The following is a 24,354-nucleotide window of genomic DNA, read 5'->3' as shown; positions in this document are numbered from 1 at the left end:
CTGTCACATACAAGACTATCACACCGATTTGAATCAGGAAGAATTTTAGTGAAGCCATAAAGTGATTAGTTTTTCAAATCAGTGTAATTCTCAGTAAAGTAACTTCAAAATTTGGGTTTGTTCTGAGGTTTTTAGGGTAGGAGCCAGACAAAAAAATCAGGCAGGAGATCAGATAGGTTTCAGACACTGACAGAATTTCTTTAAAATTTAAATTAAAATTTTCTGTGAAACATGAGGTTTTTCATGTGTCAACTAATTTCAGTGAAGAAATATTTGCTCTGAAATTTTCCGATCATCTGTATTTAAAATGATGGAAGCTAGAGATAGTATTTACCCTTCCCCCTTTAATAAATGGTTTGCCTGGACCTAATGGGATGTCATTCACAAGCTGTGATAAAAAGCTCATCCTTGTGCTCCTACTCTAACATCAGACGCGGCTTGTTTTCTGTTTAAACATTTAACAGCAAGCATTAAGGTGTTGTTCCTCTTGCCTAGCTGTGTAAAAGCTCAATGCACCTATCTAATCTGAACTAGTCATTGTGATGCTATCATAACCAATGGTAAAGGATCCAGATGGGGATTCCTCTATTCCACATCATAGAAATATATTTCACGTAGAAATATATTTTGCATAGCTTGTCTGGACTGTCTCTAGATACCTCCCTTTTCAAGTAGTTAATGTTTGAAAAATTAAGTCCCACTCTAAACTTTACAGTTGGTCACCATAGTTTCATTGTGTATCTATATAAAAAGCAATTAGATACACTGACTGAGTCCTTCCTTCTAACAGTTACCTTTTCCTTTTCAACACAGGCTGTAATTAGAACCTCTCACTGTGGTTATAAGAGCAGTGAGTAACCACAGTGTGTCATGCTGGGGACCTAGAAGTAGCTAATAGCACACCCAGGGAGCAAAGAAACCAGAAAATACATGTAGAAAATGATGATGCCAATATACACATTTTCTTACAAATTGCCATCAGTTAGCACTTTGAGGTCTGCAATCTCTAAAGGGCTTCATTCACTGTTTTAAGGAGCTCTCGTCAGTACATATCATTAAGTTCTTGGCTTCTAAGACTTACTATGGCAAGGACTCCCCCAGGTCAGTTAAGCACTATGTGACAAATAGCTTCCTTATTATTAGTTTAAGATGTATTTCCTTTCAGTTTGATTGAACGTTCTAGAGGATAACCAGCAACACACAATTTTTCTTCCTTTTACCATATATCATTTTGTTTACCTTCATCATATCTGCTCCCACTCATCTTCTGTACAAATTAAATCTGATCTTTTCAGTCTCTGCCATATGATTTTAATCACTGTAATCTCTAATGTCTTCTATCTTACTCTTTATGCATAGTGCATGCTTTTATGATACAAATTGAGCAGTTCATTGAATAATCTATGAGAATGCCCAGATCTTTTCTCTGAGTACTTAATTTCATTTAGAATTTGTTTATAGCTCATATTACTCTGCCTTGTGTTGACTCTCGTACATTTGCCTGTTACGAATTTTAGCAGTTTCCAGAATAGAAGCATATATCTGTGTGCTCAAATCCAGGCCCTTGTCATCACACACAGTCAAATCATATAATTCTGTTCAGAAGTTTAGTTAGCTTTCTTTTATGACCAATTATGGGGAATTCTTGGCTTGCATATTCCCCTCTACTTTGCTGAGTTACTAGGAGTTTCCAGCACCTGAAGTTCCTTGGAGTACATGGTACCAGGTACAGAGGATAACAGCCAACTCTTCTGAAGAAACATACCATGAGAAACGCAGGAAGGATAAGAGTCTTGCTTTTCTGTTTGGATACTTTCTAATTATTTCCTCATAAATTTATTCATAGCCACTGTATACCCATTTGTAATTGTGCCAGTATCCTCCCTTAACTTTAAAAGCCCCTCAATACCTCTGTTGTTCATCCTCCAAAGTGTTTCTAGAGAACAGCCATATACCTTTTGGCTCTTCTTTCAGTAGGCTAAACAAGCTGAACTCTTTTGGAATCTTCTTGTGAGACATTCTATTTTTCTGCTCACCTTAGTAGTCTGCCTCTCCCACTCTGACTTCAACTTTCTGAACACGAATGACCAGAACTGCGCACAGTGTTTCAGAGAACATCCAACTCTCTCCCAGTGAGCTAATGCACCCTTATCTATGTGCTACAGCTTCTTGTACAATTCAGGTTTCATTTTTCTTTTTTTTTCCCTATAAGGTTACATAGTATTTCTAACTCATAGTCACCTGGTGATATATCCAGGTATTTTACTTTCTTTGCCAACTCCACCCCATTGTTCCATGATTTTAAGAAGCACAATACCAAAGTTTGTACATCTTTTCATTCCTGAGTATGTTATTTCTGGATTCCTTGTGAGCTGTAATGTTTGAATGCTTGATCTGAAGCTCTTGACATTCAAGGTTACAAACTGCTTCACCTGTCTTTTCCAAGAGGTTCCTCTTTGTCCCACATCTCCTCTGAGCTTAATCAGAACGGATTAATGTGACTCCTAATTCCAGCTAAAGTCAGCAGGCAACAGGTTACATTCATTATAAGTATGATATCTTCTGAGGCCATTCATGCAACATTCACTATTGGAATTTTGTATACTTTGATTCAGTAACAAAGACTAATCAGAGAGTATGATTTTTTTTTCTTTGAGTACATTGTTAATAACAGCTAGAGTGCAAACAGATAACTACATTGCTGAAGTAGAGGTTACTTTTTTCCCATAACTGAATGAAGAGTTGCTGTTTTCATCATACTCATAAGCGCCTAGTGAAGCTTATTTTGCATAACACTGATTGCAAAGGCAAGTGAGCAGGGAAACAACTTCTACACTGATATAGCAGAGGAATGTAAAGTCTGTTTTCTGCAAAGAACTAAGATGTGGGTTGGTTTTTTTCCCCCTGTATCCTCTGTCTGTATCCTCTGTCACCACTCCTGGAGTAGTCTGCACTCCAATAGGTATGACACAGCTCCTAAATAATGTCGGCACTCATGTGTAACGATTCCTATGTAATGTATTACAAACATAGCGAATGTGTTATAAACATAGCAATGGCAAATCTGGGTTCACACAGAAGATACTAGCTTGGCACATTGTGGCAGATTCATAAATACAGTATCTAGAGAATACTACAAAGTGTACAGTCATATGCCTTATTTTAATGCACAGAAAAATATAACTACAATCATTCACATACTACTTTCTTAATTTACATACTACTAATACCATGCACACTAGATGGCTGACTAACTGTTGGTCATTCTGAATGTATACATGACATAGCAGATTAGGATTTTTAAAAATAAGAAAAGCAGATGTGTCTCACAGCAGGCAAGAGGTGTGCTTTGGCCAAGAGGTATTGGTGAGAATGTCAGAGAGAGCTCTTGCCAGTAGGAATGGTTAGTTCTGTACTTCCCATTTGTTAATTGTATTCTGTTAGTAACTGAGTGAGCTATGTTATGGGCACTTGCAGACAAAAATAGAAATTAGTGCTGTTTTTACATTTGTCACACACTGAGTGCACCTCACTCCCATCTACTTATAAAATTTCTCTGGGCAGAAGCAGCTATGGTCACTGTTGTTTGTCTAGTGGCATTACTTGTTGAGCAATTCCTTTTACACATCTGGGTAGATTTAAATAAATAAGTAAAAATAAAAATTCTGTAGGCATTTCCATGATCACAAAAGATGATTAACATTTCAGGACATTTTCTTAATGTTCAATCTGCCTTTTAATGTGAATCTTTTTAACATAAACAGGATTGGCACTTACATTACTAAATCTGGAGAAGTGCAGAGAAGATACCACATGGATATTTAGTATTTAATGCTCTGAATGCTTCTAGATTAACATTACATATGATTTAATATTTTTTTAACCTTTTATCAGGTTCAAAATAAAACATGAGGGCTCTTGAAAAAAGTGAAATACAGTATATTGACAAAAGCTAACAACTTTCAGAAATGAAAATGCAGAACGCTGCTTTATGCTGAACAACCTTAGTCTTTATGAAACATCAGTAATTACTGTTGTTAGGGAAAAAAAAAAGAAAAAAAGGAAAGGAAAAAAACCCAAACCCAACAGATTTCAGCATTCAATTTTCTGCATGCATCAAAGTCTTCCTTGAAAATATAGCTTGTTGGAACTTTTTCTTTCCAAGTTAACGAGAAGCTATGTTCATGCTTGTTCTTGGAGGTCATGGACTTGATTCCCTACTGCAAAGCTCTTCTCTTGTCATTTGCCCCTACCCAAGAGCCATATGTAACACTGATGCATTAGAGTGGTAGCGTTTCTCTATCTCCAACTGCAAATAATTGCACAAGTAAGGAATCAAATGCCAGGAGGAAAATTTGCAATCAAGTACACATCTGTACTTATTTTGAGTTTTGCATATGCTACCTTTAATACAGCACAAAGTTTGATATTCTGAAATGCAGCAATGTATCAGCTATACATGTTCTTGTAAATTAAACCTGCCCTGAATGAACATCAAAACCAACAAAACTCTTGTCTGGTTTTTATTTTTCGTTCTAAGTGAGATGAGCCATAACCACAGGCACAGGGTGCAGCAACACAGGCAATGCTAAGTTCGTTCCTCTGCATTACCAGTATCTATATTAGGAAAAAATGAGTTGCAAATCCTAGAAGCAAATTTGGAGGGTTAACATTCTCCTCTCCAGGGTGACTTTCCCGTAAGAACTTGCTAATAGCAAAAGACATTTTGTCAGGCAGGATAGATTAGGATGTGCACTGGGATGGAAGTATTCAAGTGCTATTTTGTCTGTCTTTCTCTCTTGCTCCTTCTGTTTCAACTATGAGGAGCTTCCCGTCTGAATGGATTGCAATGGCTATCTCTGTATTTCAGATAAGCTTAAGACTCATGTAAAATGTGCTGCTGCTAATTAGTCAAGATGCAATTAGTCCAAGGAAATTAATTGTACATAAATAATGTGGAATTTCAGCTTCCTGGCTCAAGAGATAAATTCAGAGCCTTTTCAGAGTTGTCTGTCTTAAAAATAAAATAGCAGAAAAGGATTATTAAGGAAGCTCTTCAAAATTCCCATTACCCTGCTAATGAAGATTTAACACATTGCCCAGAAGACATGGCTGATCTGGACTTTGTAACGTTCTTCCACCACCTCAGCATTTGTGCATCCCCAGCTGCTCTCATCAGAGAGGAAGCTTATAGTGACTTTGAAGAAGTAACTTACCTGCCTCCCAACTGAAAGTAAAGCACTGTTAAGTACAGTCCATGCACAGCAGTGGATAGGTAATTAAGAGTGTTTTACTTCATTAGCTGGACTTCAAGTAAGCCATCTCTTGGGTGCGTACCATAGGCTGCTCTGACCTGCTTGGAGCTGTTAGTGTCATTAAAGTTCACTTCAGGATTGCATGTGTCAAGGACTGCACGGTAGAAAGTTGAAGTTTGACATTATTTCCTATAAAGCTGCCTGATATTATTGCTGTTACTCACTGACAGTTTTACAGTAACAGACAAAGGACCAAGTCTGGGGATTGAGACTGTATTATTGTGATTACAAAAGCACAGGAGTATGTATTCTGTGCCCTCAGTACAAACAGCTAAGGAAACCTCTTCCATGTTCTCAAAAATCCTGTGAACTAATACCTCGCTTGGTTTGGAACTTGCCTTTCCCACCTTTTTTCCTGATACTTTTATTTTATTCCTTGATGAAAAGAGGAAGATTTCTGTTCTTTTATCAGCCACCGAGTCCTGCATGCATTGGACAGAGTGTAAAGTCTACGGGAAATGTCACCAGATGAGAATAACACCATTTCAACACCCACCTCACACAGTAGCAAAGAGTGCACAGGCAGAAGGCTGCAAAGAGTCAGACTCAGAGAAGTGGGTACATGTATCTAATTCATTAAGGACAATGGGTTCTGTGTTTTGTTGTATAAGTTTTGGTTAGCTTACAAGATAGTTTGATTGGTTGGTTACAGTCTGAAATGGTTTCTGGATTCTATTTAATAGAAAATTATATATAGAGGAATATTATTTTCAGATCTGTAAACCAGTCTCAATCTTCTGCATTTCTGATCAAAACCTCCTATTATCCTATATAATACCATACCCATAACATTTATTCATTTTGTAAATACCCCTCAGCTTTCCAATGGAGTGAAATAACTGGAGTACCTTGTTTAGAATTATTTATATATTATTTTAAATTCATGGTCTAGAACTATTATCTTCTCTATTCTGAGTTATCGGCAGATACTGGTGCCGTTAAAAATCTCATTCTGTTCTCTCCTCTCAAGTTAGAGAGTGATTTCTCCACCCCAGCTATCACTGTAGTCAGCTAGAGTATCTACAGAGGATAGCTATAAAAGGCTCAAAATCTTGTAAGACATCTATAAAACAAGATTGCTTTGGAAATTTAAGACAAGTTTCCCTCTATTCTGGGCACAGAAATGCTTGGCTTCAGTAAAAGCCAGAGGCACTGCTTATATCAGCTGAGAACCAAAGATGTTAATGAACAATTTTCCCATTTTTTTTCTTGTAGCCTCAATGAAAGTTGCTGGCTTCTCAGCTAGCTGTAACTCTTATTTTCTCTTGCTTTTTTTTTTCACTTGAGAAGACAGCATTTTGTAAGTAATAAATAGCCAAACTTGAGGAAGAGCTGAATGAATCTCCAAATTATAACCCAGATTTTTCTGATAGTCTTATACTTTGCATCAGTGGCAGAGATGCTTGCTAAGTTCCCCTGCCAAAGATAAAAATGAACAAATAAATTAATGTGTGAAGATACAAGTGGGAATTCTTAACCAACTGATATACTCACCCTTCAAGTTTTCTGTTGTTTAGCACTCCTTTTCTGTCTTGGACTTTGAGGATTAGCTATGTTGTCTTTACTTTCTTCATCTTTTTTGCCCTCCTCTTCTCTCTCCCTATAAATAGTCCCCATGCTTCATGCTTTACAATATTTTTCACACTTGTTTGTTTTTAAATTTGTCCTAATCACTTACCAAGTTTCAGAGATACTATCTCTGCTCCACCCTCATCCATTTTTTACCCAATTTTTTTTATAAGCAATGGCAGTATTATAAGGTGACACTTTTGGTAGCAACCTAGTTCCACACAGTGGAAAATCATTTCACTGGCCAAAATTGCACGTGTTGATAGTCTGACTTCAGATTCCTAACTGGTATGCATCATGTAACATAAAACAATACTCTTGGGATTCAGAGATTTGGAGGGGAATAAATGGCCAACCTGAGCTAGATAGTAGTTGATTATAAAACCTGTATGTAAGTATAAGAAGATACACTAGTTATCTATACAACTAAAAGGTGCTTAACATTTTATCCATAATTCAAACACAGCATGAATATGTGGAAATATTTCATCAATAAATGGAAATATAGTATATGAAGATACACAGCATGAATATATGGAACTATTTCATCAATAAATGGAAACATAGTATATGAAGATATATTTAGTTATTACTGGGTAGTAGGATTTTCCCATACTCTTGCCAGTACACACACTTGCTTTATGAGAACTACCCCTTCGCAGCTCTGAGGTCAGCCATGCCCCGGTGGCTCCAGAGCAGCAGACGGCACCTCTCTTGCCATGTCTAACTAGTGCCTATACACAGCTGCAAATCTGTTTTCTCATGCTTTCTTTTACAGTCAAGTAAGTTCTGCAGTGACAAGAAAGAGGGCAATTTTGGTTAAAAGCGTATCTAGCTCAACAGAAAATCTGGCAAATGGGGAGAAAGGAAATTATACAATTGAAAGCAATCAGAAAATTATTTTGATGGGTGATTACCATCAGATTGCAATGTTTCTACATGGATCCACAGGGCTTGGTATGAGCCCAACTGCAATTTGACATTTGTATAAAATCATCAGTCCGCACAAAAGAACATCTTATGAATGACATGATTTTTTGTAGTATGCTGCAGAAGGAGGACTGAAGGGACCAGGTATTTTCAGTCACTGAATACAATGCCTCTCCAGCTCAGCCAGAGCTGTCAGCTGAAATTGTGCCACTTTTTCTTTAAAATGAGCACGTCAGAATACGCTACTGGCTCCAGTCTCTAAAGCTATGATTCATCAGTATACCAATTACTAACCTTGAACAAGGTAACCCTTTAACCAGAGAAAACTCACATCTGTGGGGTAAAATGGTTTAAATAAATCTCTCTCTTCCCACTGTGTTTGAGTAGGCCTGGTACTTTCCTCCCAGCATGTTCTCTGCCCATTATTTTTCAGTGGTCCCCTGAGTTGCAACAAATCCCACATCAGCCTCTTTTGGTCTTTAGTGAAGTCACCTTCCTCTTGTCATGTCTGACACTGGCATATAGATATGATTTCTGACATGCCCTGATCCTTTCTGGATTCTCCTAAATTTCACTGAGGCTGCAGACAAATGCTTGCTGCTCCTATCATCCTACCCTTCCTCTCCCCACATCCACCACACTCAGTCATTTTCTCGGAAAATGAAATACCCCTCTCTCTCCGGAGTGCCTCATTTAACTCAGCGTGCAACTGCTAGGACTAGACACATAGACAATACCATGTGCTAAACCATGACAAACAACACCAAGTTCTCTCTCACATGTTCAAATAAAATAGCTTTAATATAAAGATTTAATTGTGTATATGTGAGATTTTGTATTATACATGTAAGGGCAGGAGAGGAAACCACAATTAAAAAATAGAAATTACTTTATAAAAATTGGTGACTATGAAAAACTGTTGGTATTACAGTGAGCAAGCAACTCAATATACAATCACCCCCACATTAATACAGTTTGTAAAACTGTAAAAGAGAAATCACGAGAAATGAAACTTCATGCGACCTTAGTAGGACTGAAACCAGATTACTACCATAATTTCTTTCTGATGCACCCTTAAAAAAAAAAGTTGAAAATCTATGAAGCTTATAAACCACCAGCCATGCAGATAATTGGAAAGGTGGTAGAAGTCATTCCAGTGTGACACTCAGGGTGGGGTTCAGCTCATGAAATGGGGTGCCTGAAATTTAGGTGTCAATATGTAGCTATCCCTCTAATGACTCTGTACACTAGTCATCCTTTAGGGTTTGTAAATGTAGGTGCCTGCAGCCATATTGAGACTCCCTGGTGTACCCAGAAGGGGCACGTAGGGTGCTCCCAAATGCCACCTGTCTCACCAGAGGCAGCCAACCTCCACCTGAGTCTGCAAGGTCCCTTCATTCTGATGGAGAAGGCCACAATGAAAGCATGTAGCCAAAAGCTAAACCCAGGCAAATTAAAGTGAGAAATTATACACGCTTTTTTGGTGACTGTGATTAACTGTTAAGCAAAAAGTGTAAAGTAAAACATCAAAGCTTGTGTCAGATTGTTTGTATTTTGGTACTTCAAATTAAGACTGGATTTGAACCAAACAGAAAATTTAGAATAATTTGACATGACTGCAGTTGTTAGCTCAAATGTAGTGCTTCGGTTTTGAAGAGGCATTTGTTGAAGGGGTATCATTTATACAACAAAGTGGAAAACCAAAAGAGAGACAGATTAGGTGGTGGCAGAAAAACATCTTTCTCATCTCTAATCATTTATCTTTCTCTACATTAGGGTCCCAGATCGTCAGTTCAGAAATGTATTTAGCCCTCACATGGGGGATAACAGGGAAATTAGTCAAATTTCTTTTGCCGTGGGATAACAACACAATGGCAATATGGGCAATGCAGCCAATTCTAATCTTTGAACTTTGTTTTGTTTTCTTTTTCCTCTCTCTTAGGTTTGTTTTCTGTATTTCTCACTTACATTTCACTCTGTTAACTTTGATGCTGCTCTTTGTGATTCCTGGGTGAGCTTTAGTCACTGGCAAAAGTGCTCAAAAGGTTTTGCATTTCCTGTGTGCTTGTCACTTTTTATGATCCTTGCTTCTCCCTTTTTCAGAATTTTTTGGTTTATTCACAGGTGTGGAAAAGAATGGAAAGGAAACCGTTGCCACATAAGTGCTAAGCCTCTTCAGCCTCCAACTTCAAGTCTCCTTCGAAATGGTGAGTCTGTAAAAAGAAATTTCTTTCAGTTCATTCTTTGAGTGTTTCCTTTTACTTATTTCTGTCTTTGATTGCTCTGATTTTGCAGATATTTGGATTGGGTTGGGTATCAGTTTCTTGCTGATTAAAATTACAGCTGCTGCCTTGTATTTCCTTTTGAAGAAGAAAGTGCCAGGAACGTAAGTGAAACTTTTATATTGTGTAAAGCAGACACAAATGTAGCACAAAGCAATGGCTAACTGCCCAGTCTCTTTGGTTTCAACTTTTAAATCTCCCCACAGTCTGTTTGCCTTCATGTGCAACACTAAGCATAAAACGTAGCTTTGCAACAAAAGCTGACCTTAGTGGACCCCAGTCTGGAAACAATGAGTTACGGCTTGACTGCTTAGAATGTTTTGATTGCGACATTGTATGATTATTCCTAAATTATAAAATTCACCATTTAACCGTCTTAACAGCAGTAACCCTGATTTTTGTACATGATAGTTAAACGTGAAAAATAGAAGGTATTTATGGTTTCTCAAAACCTATGATGCCAAATTAGTTTCTTACAGGCGGATTCACAGCTCTTCCTGAAGCTAAGTACCACATGCACCTGGGGGGACATTTTTGCCCTAAATATTACAGTAGTTACACACATCCGAGAACTTTCCCTGTGATAACTGGATGGGATAAAAGTGGGGGGGGTTCTACTTTAAAATATTAGGGTTTGTCATAAAAAGCTTTAATAGATTGGAAAAAATGCAAGCTGTGAGACTGCAGAATTATACAACCTTTTTTACATAGTGTTTGCCCCCACTCCTTTAGTTGCTAGAGACACACTCACAATCTGACTTTCTGTTTTAATGTTTTATTAGTCATCTTAATCAGTGGTTCTTTGGATATGTCTCACCAATGTCACCTTATCTGTTCCTTTCACCCATTTCCCCTACCACTTCTTCTCACACCCATTATCCAATACTGCCATCTTGCACTAGGGTCACCCCCATACGGACCTCTTGGCTTGTGGTACAAGGACCTGTCTTACTCATGGTGAATGAGTATTCTAGATGGTGACTATTTTTTTTCCAAAATGTGTATTTCTTCCATCCAGTACTATGCTTGCTATTAGTACTGTGCAAATAGCAGCTAAATTAACTTCTGACATCCTACAGCATAAAGTGCATCCTCAGTAAAGGAAAATATCATCAGCAAAATTGGTGATGGTTTATTTTAAAATTTATTTCAAGTGCTTTGAATAACAGTACTAGTAGTACTAGAGGTATCTTTTCATCCAGTTATCTGATTTCAGAGCATTTTTAAGATATGCCTTAGACTGTCAGCTCATTGTTTCACAGATACATTTCCTAGCCCTTCCTGTCATCCTTCTGATAATCTCTGCTTTCTCTCTCCTCATAAATTTAAGATTTAAAAAAAAAAATCTGTTTCTTATTTTCCTCTTTTATTTCTTCTCTGCCCATCTCTTGACTTACTCTGCTAGATCATTCTCTGTCAGCAAGTACCTACCACTGTCCCTTCCTCCCTTTCAGTAATTCCTGTTGTGCACTGCTTTGTCCATTTTCATGTTGTTAGATTTCCCTCACCCCTCATTTTCTTCTCCAGAATTCATCTTCAAAGCTGTCTCTTTTCCTTTAAACTTGTGCTCTGCTATAGACCTTTCTCTCTTTGGGGATGTTGTTATCTCCAAAACTATCTACCAAACTGTGCAGACTCCTGTCCCGACGTTATTGCTGCTGACACGTCTCCTAACACTGCATGTTACCCCTGACAGGTAGAGTTGTCTATGGACACAGAAGAAAAATGTTGAAGCAGGAACATTTAGTGGTTGTGCTACTGTTAATTGAGTGCATAGCTTCACCTACTTTCCTTATGTCTGCTTCCTCTTCTGTAAAGTGGGAATAATAGCATTTCCTTATCTGACTTCACAGGGGGTTTAAGACTTAATTAATTCATATTTATACAACCTGCTAAGGTACACATATGGAAAGGCACCTCAGAAGTGCAAGATTAGTTGTATTGTAAGAGCTGCTTGATATTTTTTGTAATTTCAATTAATATTTTTGCAAAAAAAAGCCTAATTTTTTTCTCAAAACATGTTTGATGGAGTTTTAATCAACAAATTATTTTTTTTCTTACGCTACTTCTCCTGTGCTCTAAACACCCCCTTTTACCTTTTTCTTTCATAAATGTCTGCTTAAGGGTTACTGCACTGCCATCCACTTCTTTTATACCCACATATCTATATTCAAGGAATATTTTTTCCTTTCTTGTAATTATTCATGAAAAAAAAAAAAAAGAGTCTTTTTTGTATGTGAAAAGTACCCTGTTGCAATATGATGCCAAACACTTAAGTGTCCTATTAGGTATGTAATAAAACAGGGATGAATGAGGATCTTCTTACTATGGCACTAAGGAAATATTACAGCCCTGACATGAAGAGAATCAGAGCTGTGAAACATAGGGTTAGATAGTTTACACAGCAAAGCTCATTCTGGTCTTGATTGTTTTCACTGGAGCTGCCAAAAAGGTAAGTTATGATGATGGAAATTTTTTTGGTTCCAAGTTTTGTCTATTGGGAATTGACTAAGATTGTCAAATCATTTTGCCCATGGTACAGAAAAAAGAATTTTATTTTCATTTTTTTTAATCACAGTTGACTTAACATGTAAGTTAAAATGCATTTTATAGGCATTTTATCAGGAAATAATCTAGCTAATAAGTGGCAATTTGATTGAAATTGTGAAAACAATGAAATCTGAAAATTTGAATTTTAGAAGATGAGCTCGTCCAGGCAGTGTGTCTCTCCCTCTTCAACTATCTAGTGCCTAGCATGATTTGGTATACAAAAATCACAGCTGGAAACATAGTAGTAAATTAAAGCATGTTATTCCTTAACTTCTTAATCAGTAATCAGAAGTGACTGGTCAAAATACAGCCAATGTTATCATACTGACATTTGGATCTTTAAGATAAGGCTTTAGAACAAGAAGTAACTTGTGTTTGCATAATTCTGTAAAATGTACAATGTGACAGCACCACACAGAGGCATGAGATTTTACTCCTGATTTTTTTTAAGGGGATTTGATGAACTACAGGAATTTAACTGTGTGCATGAATGATGCTTTCCTACAATTCATTTTCACTTCAAAGACTTGTGTCTGCTTTTAGCCTTCCTGGGTCATATTGTTTTCTTAAAGTCATTAGGCAATAGAGGCACTCTAGGAATGCCTGCTTGGTCATTCTTTCACAGGGAAGCTGTTACACACTTAGGCCCATATTTACTGCCTTTTGATACATTCTTTTGCTAGCTATTTTTTAATAATTTCTATTAGTGTCTCCTTTTTCCTTACTGGTATAGAACCATACATGCAGGCATTGGCAGATGGCCCTCCAGAGGCACAATAACAGTTGTAGGTGCTAGCTCCCAGGACATTTTAAAACGGAGTGCAGGTCCATCTTTGCCTCAATGGAAATAGCACAGGAATGTGCACGAGAGCTGGAGGAGAAGTTTCAGAGTCCAACAGAACTGATTTTTTCCACCAGAAAACCGGGTAGCAGGCAGTAGGGGTAGGCTGGTGACCCCTTAGACAATTGCTGGCTAAGAAGTCGTCATTAACAGAGGTGAGAATTTGAGAGTTACATTTGTCCCTCTTTGTTTTCACTGGAAAGATTGATAGTGCCTTAACCCCTCCTTTCAACCCAGAAAGAATGCTCTGCTTCCCCTTTGCTCTCTCCTTCTTCTCCTTCCTTAGCAAGAAGTTCATCTCTGACCTGCAGGCTTTAAACTCTTGGGTGCCTGAGTAGGTGTTACTGGAAGTCATCATATAAGTTTATTTCCTAATGGACAAAAGCAGCCTGCCACATGGCTTGGCAGCAGTGTACTTCATCACCATGACGGCATTCAGATATGCAAGCTACTTCCCAGCTCCCGGCTGGGGATATGTGAAACTTCTGTATAGAAACCCCAAATCAGATGAAGATTACAAGTTTCTCACATTCCTGTTTGTGCTCCAGAGATGACGTTTTCCAGTCCAGAAGGGAAGGCTGCCAGTTACTCCACTCCTTCAGTGGCATCTGTCCTTATTGACTAAATAGAAGCAAAGCTTCATTTTAGCTTCCATTTTGTTGCAGCTGCATGCTTCTATTTACTTTAAAAAGTGAGACTCAAACACTTTCCACCCAGCTAAGCTATGTTTCTTTGCTATTGCCTCCAAAGCAATCAATGTCCGTGGATCCTTTCAGTTTGTTTCTCTCCTATTCTTGATCTGTGCCATCATCTGCAATGCTAACGTATCACAGCTGTTATCAGTCCTGTCAGTCATAATGAACACAGAACATTACATTTTTCAAAGCATATCAATAATATATCTTGCCACACAGGCAACAGAGTGAAAAACTGAGGTGCTCTGAGAAAATATTTTAAAATGATAGAAAATCATGGGAAAACAGTACCCACAGAGGCCATTTTTCATCCTGCCACAGGATGGACTCAATTGTATCAGTTCTGGGTTTGCACTTAAAGACCTCTAGCAACATGAATTTGATGGCATCCTCAGGCAGTCTTGGTACCCTAGACAGAAAGTAAGTTTACTGTTCTAACGGCTGATACGTCTGTTTACAATTTAAGTTCATTCCTATTCACCATGGACAAGAACAGATCATCGCCTTCCTCCTTGCAAAAAGCTTTTTATGTACTTAAAGGCAGTTGTCATGTCTCCTTACAGGTTGCTTTCTTTATGCTAAACAAGTTCAGTGCTTTCAGCCTTTCTTCATGGTGAAGGTTTTCTTACAATTATGATGATTCCCAGTTGCTGTTGCCAGGACTTTCTCCAATTAGACCATATGCTTCCAGAGGTCTGGTGTGGGGGAATGGATAGCATATTCCAGGGGAGGCTCTCCAAGCGGATCTGAAAGATTGCCAGAGGTCGTTCCTGGCTATGCCTCTGTTCCTATATCCCAAAGTGATAAACAGGATGACTACAGAATGACATTTATTGAACCTTTTTCAGCTCGTGAACTGGAATGGAGACAGATACAGTTCTTGCAGAATGAGAGAAAAAGGTGCGGTTTTATGAGAAAAAGAAAAACAGAACTAGGAAGCAGCAGCCGTAACTGTTGTTTGGGAGCTGTTTTATTAGTCTCATGCTGCTATCCAAATCTATGCCTTCTTCTGTAGAATTTTTTTTCTGAAGAATGAAAACCAGTGCTATAGTCAGAAGTCTTCAGTTTTTCTGAAATGTACATCTGACAACCACCACACGTAGGAAAGGTTGCAAAGAAACAAGAGGTGACATGCTGAAAGAACAGAGCAAATCTCTCAGTCTATAACCTTCAAGATCACCAAGATGAAAGATGCAAAGGACTGATTTTTTAAAAAAATAAGTAATTAAGTTTCCTGAAATTACTCAAAAGGTACAAAGTGCAAACCTAGGAAGACCAGACAGCATATAAACAGCCTAATAAAACATCCAAGTGACTTGTAGATGATTCTAAATGCAGCCTTTGGAAAGTTTGTCCTCCTTGCATCACACCTCCTGTTTCTTCTGTGGGATGTGCAAAATATAGCCTACTTCTGCAAACCTAAATTTAGTTCAAAAGGTGTTGTAAATGCTTAGGAAATTGAGGTCTTGAGTTATAATTTCTGTTTAGAACAAAAGCTTTAGAACACCTATAAAGAATTCTTTAAGGGATTATTTTAATTAGTAGCTTAATTGTAATTGAATCTTTGGCCCACTAAGATTTTGTCATTGTTTTTATGGACCTGATGATAAACATTCTTCTAGTACTGTATTTCTTACAAATTTGTGTACTGTCTAAAACAAATACTTGATTTTTCATTGAAAGGTACATTGAAAAGTACAAAATTCTGAGCTATTGCATCCAAACAAATGAAGCCTAGATACTTCAATTTTCTGTTAAAAAGCACGATGTTACTCAGCAGTCCCTTTATACACTGGAAGGTATTTTGTGGAGTATACAACTTTCTCCCATCTCTGTGAAGTTATAGTGGAGAAACCTATGACAAGGCAGTAGTTTTTGCTACTAAAGAATGCAGATGAGCTTAGCAAAGCTATGTCCCATGTGACCTCATCCCAAGATGATTAATCCTCTCATTTCCTACTGTGGTATTTCTGGTTATGTTAGAAAACCCAGTTCCCTCTGAGCTGCCTCACCCACATGTTTGAGTCTTTACTTTTTTTTTCTAATGTTTGGCATTTTTAACCCTAACTATTCCCTGCTTGGTACAGTCTTCTAAACTTGACATTTAAGGGTTTTCTTCATAAATGAGATTTATAAACATTTCACATTGATTAATTATTCTGGACCATAATTTTTGTGAGTGATGAGTTACCCTTGCCCTTACTGTACCGTGGTAACACACACATAAATTTCTTCCCATCATGAGACCTTGTGTTGGGCATATTGCTCTTTACTGTAGCAATAAGCTATCATTTTCTATCAGAGCAATGTTTCACTTATGTCAAGTAACAGCAAGCACTGCAAGAATGAGCTTAACTCAAGCCACTGCAATACATTTAGCTAAACTGCCTGATCAAGCAGTTTAAAATTAGTGTGTAAACTGATGACCAGATGGCAACACTCACCCCACTGACTAATACTGCACTTTTATGCTTTCCTCAGCAGTACCTATGTTGGTGACAGAGTACATTGCTTTCCTCTAATAAGGAAAGCTTCATATTTCTAATTAACTAAACATCTAATGTGTTGTGTTTACTTCTAAGGATATAGGCGCAACATGTAAAGTAATGTGAATATGTCACCTCAGTTCCCAAGCACAGACTTCAGGCAGTTACCCCCTCATCCAAATGATGGATTATATAGCACTTGTGTAAACATGTGATTAAATTTTCACCTGTATATTCTTTGAGGTCTTTTAAGTAATTTGAAAATATTTCAGAAATTTTTAAGGATGATTAGTGTATCGCTTAGAAAGAATTGTTTGCTTCATTCACAAACAGGGTGTAACCATTCATATGTTTGTATAAACGCAATCATATACAGGATATATATATCACCTATGTGGTGGGTTAACCTTGGCTGGACGCCAGGTGCTCACCAAAGCCCCTCTATCACTCCCCCTCCTCAGCTGGACAGGGGAGCGAAAGTATAACAGAAAGCTCATGGGTCAAGGTAAGGCCAGGGAGAGAGCACTCACCAATTACCATCACGGGCAAAACAGACTCAACTTGGGAAAAAAAAATTAGTTTAATTTATTACCAATCAAATCAGAGTAGGGTAACAAGAAATAAAATCAAATCTTAAAAACACCTTCCCCCCACCCCTCCCTTCTTCCCAGGCTTAACTTTACTCCTGATTTCTCTACCTCTTTCACCACAGCAGCACAGGTGATGGGAATGGGCGTTGCAGTCAGTTCATCACACGTTGTCTCTGCAGCTTCTTCCCCCTCAGGGGGAGGACTCCTCACACTATTCCCCTGTTCCAGTGTGGGGTCCCTCCCACAGGAGACAGGCCTCCACGAACTGGTCCAACATGAGTCCTTCCCATGGGCTACAGTTCTTCACGAACTGCTCCAGCATGGGTCCTTTCCACGGGGTGCAGTCCTTCAGGAACAGACGGCTCCAGCCTGGGTCCCCCATGGGGTCACAAGTCCTGCCAGCAAACCTGCTCCAGCATGGGCTCCTCTCTTCACGGGTCTACAGGTCCTGCCAGGAGCCTGCTCCAGTGGGGTCACAGCCTCCTTGGGCATGGGGTCCTCCATGGGCTGCAGGTGGATATCTGCTCCACAATTAACCTCCATGGGCTGCAGGGGGACAACCTGCCTCACCGTGGTCTTCACCACGGGCTGCAGGAGAATCTCTCCTGTGGCACCTGGAGCACCTCTTCCCCCTCCTTCTTCCCTGACCTTGGTGTCTGCAGAGTTGTTTCTCTCACGTATTCTCACTCCTCTCTCTCTGGCTGCAATTGCACAGTAACTTTTTCCCCCCTTCTTAAATATGTTATCCCAGAGGCGCTACCACCATTGCTGATGGGCTCAGCCTTGGCCAGCAGCGGGTCCATCTTGGAGCCATCTGGCATTGGCTCTGTCGGACACAGGGGAAGCTTCTAGCAGCTTCACACAGAAGCCACCCCTGTAGCCCCCTCAGCTACTAAAACCTCGCCACACAAACCCAGTACATCTATGTGCATATATGTGTAACATACATGTTACCCATAAGGTAATATATTCAAGGTGACTTCCAAAGCCCTGCTTTGGCAAAAAAGTTCCTAAGAACAGGAACTTCAGAAAGCTGATTCTCCACTTGACCTAATTCTGGTCAAGTGCCAGTGCCAATATTTTGGGCCATAAAATTCCCATAGTCCCTAAGATTAGGTGTCCAACTACATATGCTCTTTCATGATGCAGACCTAAAGTGGAGGGACACCTGAAATGTGCTGGACGACCTGAGCAAGACTCAATTTTCGTGCTTGAGAAAAACTCACACGCATAGACAAGACCAATTTCAGCACTAAACACAGCAACCACAGACACGCTGTTGAAGAACTCAGCCAGCACTCTTTCTGGTGCCCACAGTTTGGCACAGTATCCTGCTGGTTAGTTTTCCTCCTTGCAGAGGAAGCTGGAGATTGGTGTTCAGCATCCTTCTTTCCCTCAGGACAGACCTAAGTACTCAGTGTGTCCTTGCCCAAATAAGCAATATATAAGTCTTGCACAAATTTCTTAAATTTGATAGGGGAGTGGGGGATGAAAGAGAATTAGACCCATCTCTATCTTTATCATTTCCTATTGACACATTAAAGGTTGTTCCCACTGTGAATTGTGTGACTTGCATTGCCCCTTGTCTCCACTGGCTCTAAGCAGAATCGATGTGCTTAATTCTGTATCATGCTATTAGGCCATACAGTTGGTTTGTGATGTCTAAATGAAACACCAAAATTAAGGCATGCAAATCTGGCCCTTTGGGCACTAGTTTAGAAGCAGAGACAAGTTCCTTGAAAACTTTTTATCTGAGTTTGCTTCTAGCCTCAGGTTTTGTGAGCCATGGTGTGATTTTAGAGTAAAAAATCAATTCTGTGTACATTTTGTGGACTTTATTCAGGAGGATTAGTATGCAAATACACACTTAGGAGGCATATAAATAAGCTAATATATTATATCTTCACTAAACTAACTAAAAGCATCAGAATATCATGATTACAGTTAAGATTAAGATCAAATGAATGGGTTCAAATATTCAGTTCTCCACATTGCTGTGTCAGGTAATCAAAATGAATTATGAGACTGGCATTAGAAGGAATTACTTTCTGGCAGTCTTATTGTGAAAGATTTTAAGGAGGCATGTCTGGTTTAGTCTAAAACCCAAACTTAGGTTCTTGCACTGATTTAACTCATAAGGTGATATATTGCTGTAACCTACCTGTGCCTTCCTCTTAAGCATCCATTCTGGTTTTAGTTCTTTGCAAAAGAAATCATGCGGTGTGTCTCCCCTGTGGCTCTCACTGAGGAACAGCAACTTCCCTTCCCAACATCTCCATCAGCTGTGTCTCTGTGACTGCGCTTGTCCTCTCAGTCTCGCCTGCCACAGTAACACAGAGCCTGTCTATCGGTTCCTAGGGAGACACTGCTTAAACCATCTGTAGGAGCAGCTTTGGAACAGAAACACTTTTTAATACAAGAAAATCCATCTCAATCATTGAGCCTGAGTATTAGCCTTAGGGAACTTTTTATTTTAGAATACTGTACAACCACACCTTTCTATGTACACAAAGTCATGTATACGCTCTTATTCATAAAAGCATTGGTGAAAAAAAACCCAACTAAATGCATCTCTTCAAAAGCAAATATTAAAAAAAAGAATATGTGCTTCTGCTTCATTCTTCATTAATTGTAAACTAATGTAGCTGTTTTTTTTTATACAGCATTGGAACAGTTTTGATGATTTCAAGCATTGTGGAATATTAGCAACCAGTTATTTATATGGAAAAAATTTAGTTGCAGGCAGAAAGTTCCATCCCCAAATATCCTTTGCTTTTGCAGAATTAATGGGATTAACTGCACAGATCATAAGTGCTTACAAAAAAGGAATATGTGAAGGCCTCTGTTAGGAAAGCGTATCTTTAAACTTCTAGCTGAGGTAATGGTCATGAGACCCATAATTAGTCCCATTTGTTCTATTCATCTCTTATAAATTGCTTAAGGCATTGTGTTCATTCATGAAATCTTTGCATTCCAATAACCTCAGTGATTCTTTAAATATTTTTGACTTTGTAGCAAAAGGTATGGGGAGCTTCTATAGCTTTAAAACTAATTCTGATGATTTTGACCTAAAATGCAAGTTCTTTCTTAATTAATTGGAGAAAAGAGTTCTTATAACAATTAAGTAACTAAAGTGTTCTTGAACTCGGAGCCTAAGACCATGTTAATTACTGAATTGCTAGTGTGATAGTAGCAAAACACAGAAAGAACATGATCTCATCACATCCAAACACATTATAGCAGTGAAACTTTTTAACTAATATCATGTTTTATTTAATGTATGGCACGGTACCTGCATTTTATGAATACTGAATAGCTCTATGCATATCCAAAAGCGTATATATTTTTAGCAGCAACAAATGAAAAATTATTGTTTTAACCTACACAAAACTTATATAGAATATTGGTTTAATTTCATTCATTTCAGTAGAGCTCAGTCAGAAATTCATTTAGTCATCTATATTTTTTGACTCAAGTCTTTTCAACCTGAAACTGTTTGGTTCTTTGACCATGTGTGTGATGTTGTGGGTGTTTTTGCTGTTGTTTACTTGACTTTTCTAGGAAACTGGAGGAAACGACTAATGCTTCATTTTCCAACCCATTGTACGAAGACCTTAGTTCATCTGGGGAAGTAAAGGTAAGTAGCAATAGCTGCTTCAGAAAAATGTGAATCTGTAGTCCTCAAATACGTTTTCCGTTAACACAAGCAGTGCACCCTCACTGAATGCTATTTAGTGAAAGAAGTAAACATTAAAAATTGCTGCATCACTCAGATCAGTTCCAGTGCATTTTCAAAACATAGGCAGATTTGAAATCAACTCAGTTTTGAGAATCTTGATGTTTATAAGTAACATGGACTGTGGGCTGCTGAATCTGAGAAAAAAGAGATTTGGATTAAATATTCAGCCAGACATAGAAGAAAAAGCTCAGTGGGACTTGTCTCCTTTTGCTTCTGGAAAAAAAAAAAAACAACAAAGCAAACACCCAACAACAAAACAACAACAACAAAAACATAAAATGCATGATTCAGCACCCAAGTTGCCTTTGCACACTCACTTAACTTCAATAAAATCGTTTATAACACTTCCCAATACCTTAAATGTGCATTACTATTCCCATCACTGTAAAATTCACCTTGACACTAAACAAACACTTGGTCATACATTTCGCTAATCATTTGTTGATCATAATTATGACACTGCTAGAATAACAAAGAAGTTTGTGAATAAAATATACATCTAAAAGTGAACATATTGCAACAAAAGATTTCAAAGCAAGATTTCATTATCAAATTACAGTGGTAGCTAAAATTTGTTTTACATTTAACAAGAGAAATATGGACTTAAAATGCAGCTATCATCTCTGCTATTTGATTTATCATTGAAAATAATACAGACAAAGTACCTTGGAGGTAAAAGGAGCAAAAAAAAAGTGTTTAAAACATCCTTCCCTCATTTTAATACTAGCCTTATTAGCATTGAAAGAACTAGGCTTAGTTTGACATAGAAAATAGAATTTCCTTGTCCTTTCCACAGTCAGTAATATAAGACTTCACTACAACTTTGAATAGGATTAACTATGACATGCCATTTACTTTCTACAAAAGGTTTCTTACACCTGATTTTAGAGACATTAGATCAAATTAATTCACTTACAGGTTGGAGTTTGTGAGAGCTCCAACTTGGAAATATTCCCATCACAATCATGTCCAATTTATTGGGACGTTTTTATTTTAGTTAAAATAGATTCCTGACAGGCTTCATTTAATAGCAAGTTGAAAAACAGAAGCACAGTGTCAGGAGAGACATCTTCATAGAAGACAGCCTCAGGCACTGTGATTGAAGTCCAGTGATGTACAGGATTTTCCTCTACTTCCTTTAAGATTGGGAAAACATGTGTTTTCACTAATTCTTCCTTTAAAAGGAAGAACAAGAGTTATGAGTTTTCGCTGAGTCTGGGGAGCCTTAAATCTGAATGGTGTATCACTAATCAAAAGATATGGTAAAACACAAGCAACAGCTCTTTTCTCCAGCTGCATATCCACAAGTTACACATTTGCGGGGGTCTATAAGTTTGATAAAGAAAGAACAGATCTCCACAGACCCTTCTGAACACTGAAACCTTGCGGGCCTAGAGTTGCCACACACTTACCTGTAATAGTGCCTCATAGTCTTGGATCTATAGAGTGTGTTACTCAGACAGCCACACAGAATTTATTTACAGCTCACTAAAAATATTCTGAAGCAGTTTTTTTCTTTTTATAGACTCCTGGGTATGCCACCTCACCCACTGTTCAAATCAGTGTTTCTCCATGGCATGAGGTATGTAATAACACATTCCTCTTCTGAAGTAGGATATGTGTTGGGCTATTAAATAAAATTCATTTGCAGAGGAAAGGAAAAAAAAGTCACTTAAAGTCAATGGTATACTGGTACTCATAATGTTAGCACCTCTGGAAATCTGAGAAAGATGACCAGGGTTGGATTGGCTGACAAGGATATCATAGTAGTAATTTCATTAATGTTGCTTACTGTAGCTACTTATTACACCATACAGTAGTTCAACACTTTCCAGTAAGGCAGATGCTGAAGAAAATATTTGGAACTACAGAATTCCTTACCTGAAGAGTTCATATTATCTCTTTTCTCATACAGTCCTCATTCAAGAAAATTAGAACTGCTCATTTAAATTACAATACCATGTACCAAAATTAGTGACCCGCTCCAATTACACTACTGTACGCAGATTCTCCCAAAATAATACTATATGTGCGTTAGAACAAGAGCTCTGGAAACAAGTAAAACAAAGGTGGGAACAGATGCAGAAGAAGGCTAAATGACTTGATCAGGTGTATGTGGCTGATAATGGTTTTAGTGAACCTATGATAATTTTTATCAGCTGAAAATTTGGTCTAAAATGTTTCAAGACTTCATAGTTTTCTTTAAACTTAACATCATGTTACTTCTGTAATGAATCTACAACCATTCATACATCCATTCTAACAAATGAATTGAATGGCTTGGTTTTTAAATTTCCTTCTATCTTTTTTATTTTAGTATCCATTTAATGAAGATGTGAATGCTACTTCTTTTCCCAATCCTCTCTATGGTGAAGCATCAGAAGACATGGATAAATTATGCAGTTCCTTGAAAATAGACATAAAACAGGATCAATATTGCTTGTAACTCTTTGTCTGAAGATTTGTTCTAAAATCTGAAAGTATGTCATGATACTGTAGTGTTTGCAATATGAATAACTTCACAGAATAACTCTTTTATTAAAATAATTATGTTCAGAAAGTAACTTTATGTTAAAAATGGAATCCATACATAACTAAAACATATATATAGTCTTCTGTTATTTCTGTTGGTGGAGAAAGAGATCGGTAAGTGTAACTATTAATTCATTTTACATTTGTACAGTTCAAATTCTAGTATGTTAATAAAATGCTTAATCAAATCCAGATTCTTGAGGTTTGGGAATCATAATTTTATGTCTATTATTTGAGAAATGATGACTTAAATATTTCTGTAATTTTGCATTAGAAAGGGATTTTAAATGGCTATTTTAATGTTCCAAGGGGCAGAAGCAAAAGAAAAGTCTTTGTATAATTAGAAACATATCGAGCTAAATCGAAGATGGTCATGAATCATGGATTTGCATATCAGCTCAGCGTGTGATTCATCAATGTGGCATACTGGTATGTACACTTATTTTTAAAGAGTATGTTTATTATTAACCTTGATAGCCATATCTGACCAAATTCCCTTCTGGTCAGCCCTACAGTGCTTACCACAGCGCTACTGATATATTTAGCTTAGTGGTTGCCAAAGGGTGGAAACTAACTTGTTCAGGAAATCGTATTTCTGCTGAATAAGTTGGCCTCCCACACAGCTGAAACTTATGTTGTCCCATGCCTACATGAGAAAGATATTGGGAGGGAATTCTGCATTGCCTCCTGATTTTGAGTATCATCCTCTGTGATACCAGGTATAGCTTGTAAGAGTGTTTACACTTTAAACAACCTGACAATACATCATCTTCCATAACGCCCACTTGAATTATGTGGCAGTCATTTTCAGCTTGAAAGCTTAAG

The 24,354-nt window shown here is 37.9% G+C and overlaps 1 protein-coding gene across 1 annotated transcript in view; it reads left to right on the top strand.

Annotated features, from left to right (window-relative positions):
- Window positions 1-23,443, top strand: part of MALRD1 (MAM and LDL receptor class A domain containing 1) — a 277,676-nt gene extending 254,233 nt beyond the window's left edge. The window contains exons 36-40 of the mRNA XM_059818810.1: window positions 9,939-10,021; window positions 10,110-10,200; window positions 20,820-20,895; window positions 22,523-22,579; window positions 23,315-23,443. Coding sequence (XP_059674793.1) covers window positions 9,939-10,021; window positions 10,110-10,200; window positions 20,820-20,895; window positions 22,523-22,579; window positions 23,315-23,443 — 436 coding nt within the window. The remainder of the gene's footprint in view (window positions 1-9,938; window positions 10,022-10,109; window positions 10,201-20,819; window positions 20,896-22,522; window positions 22,580-23,314) is intronic.
- The last annotated feature ends 911 nt before the right edge of the window (window positions 23,444-24,354 follow it).

Source organism: Gavia stellata, chromosome 6, assembly GCF_030936135.1.
Source record: "Gavia stellata isolate bGavSte3 chromosome 6, bGavSte3.hap2, whole genome shotgun sequence".
In the NCBI taxonomy this organism is placed as follows: domain Eukaryota; kingdom Metazoa; phylum Chordata; class Aves; order Gaviiformes; family Gaviidae; genus Gavia; species Gavia stellata.
The sequence above is the reverse complement of the archived record's forward strand: the minus strand, read 5'-3'. Positions and strand labels throughout refer to the sequence as shown.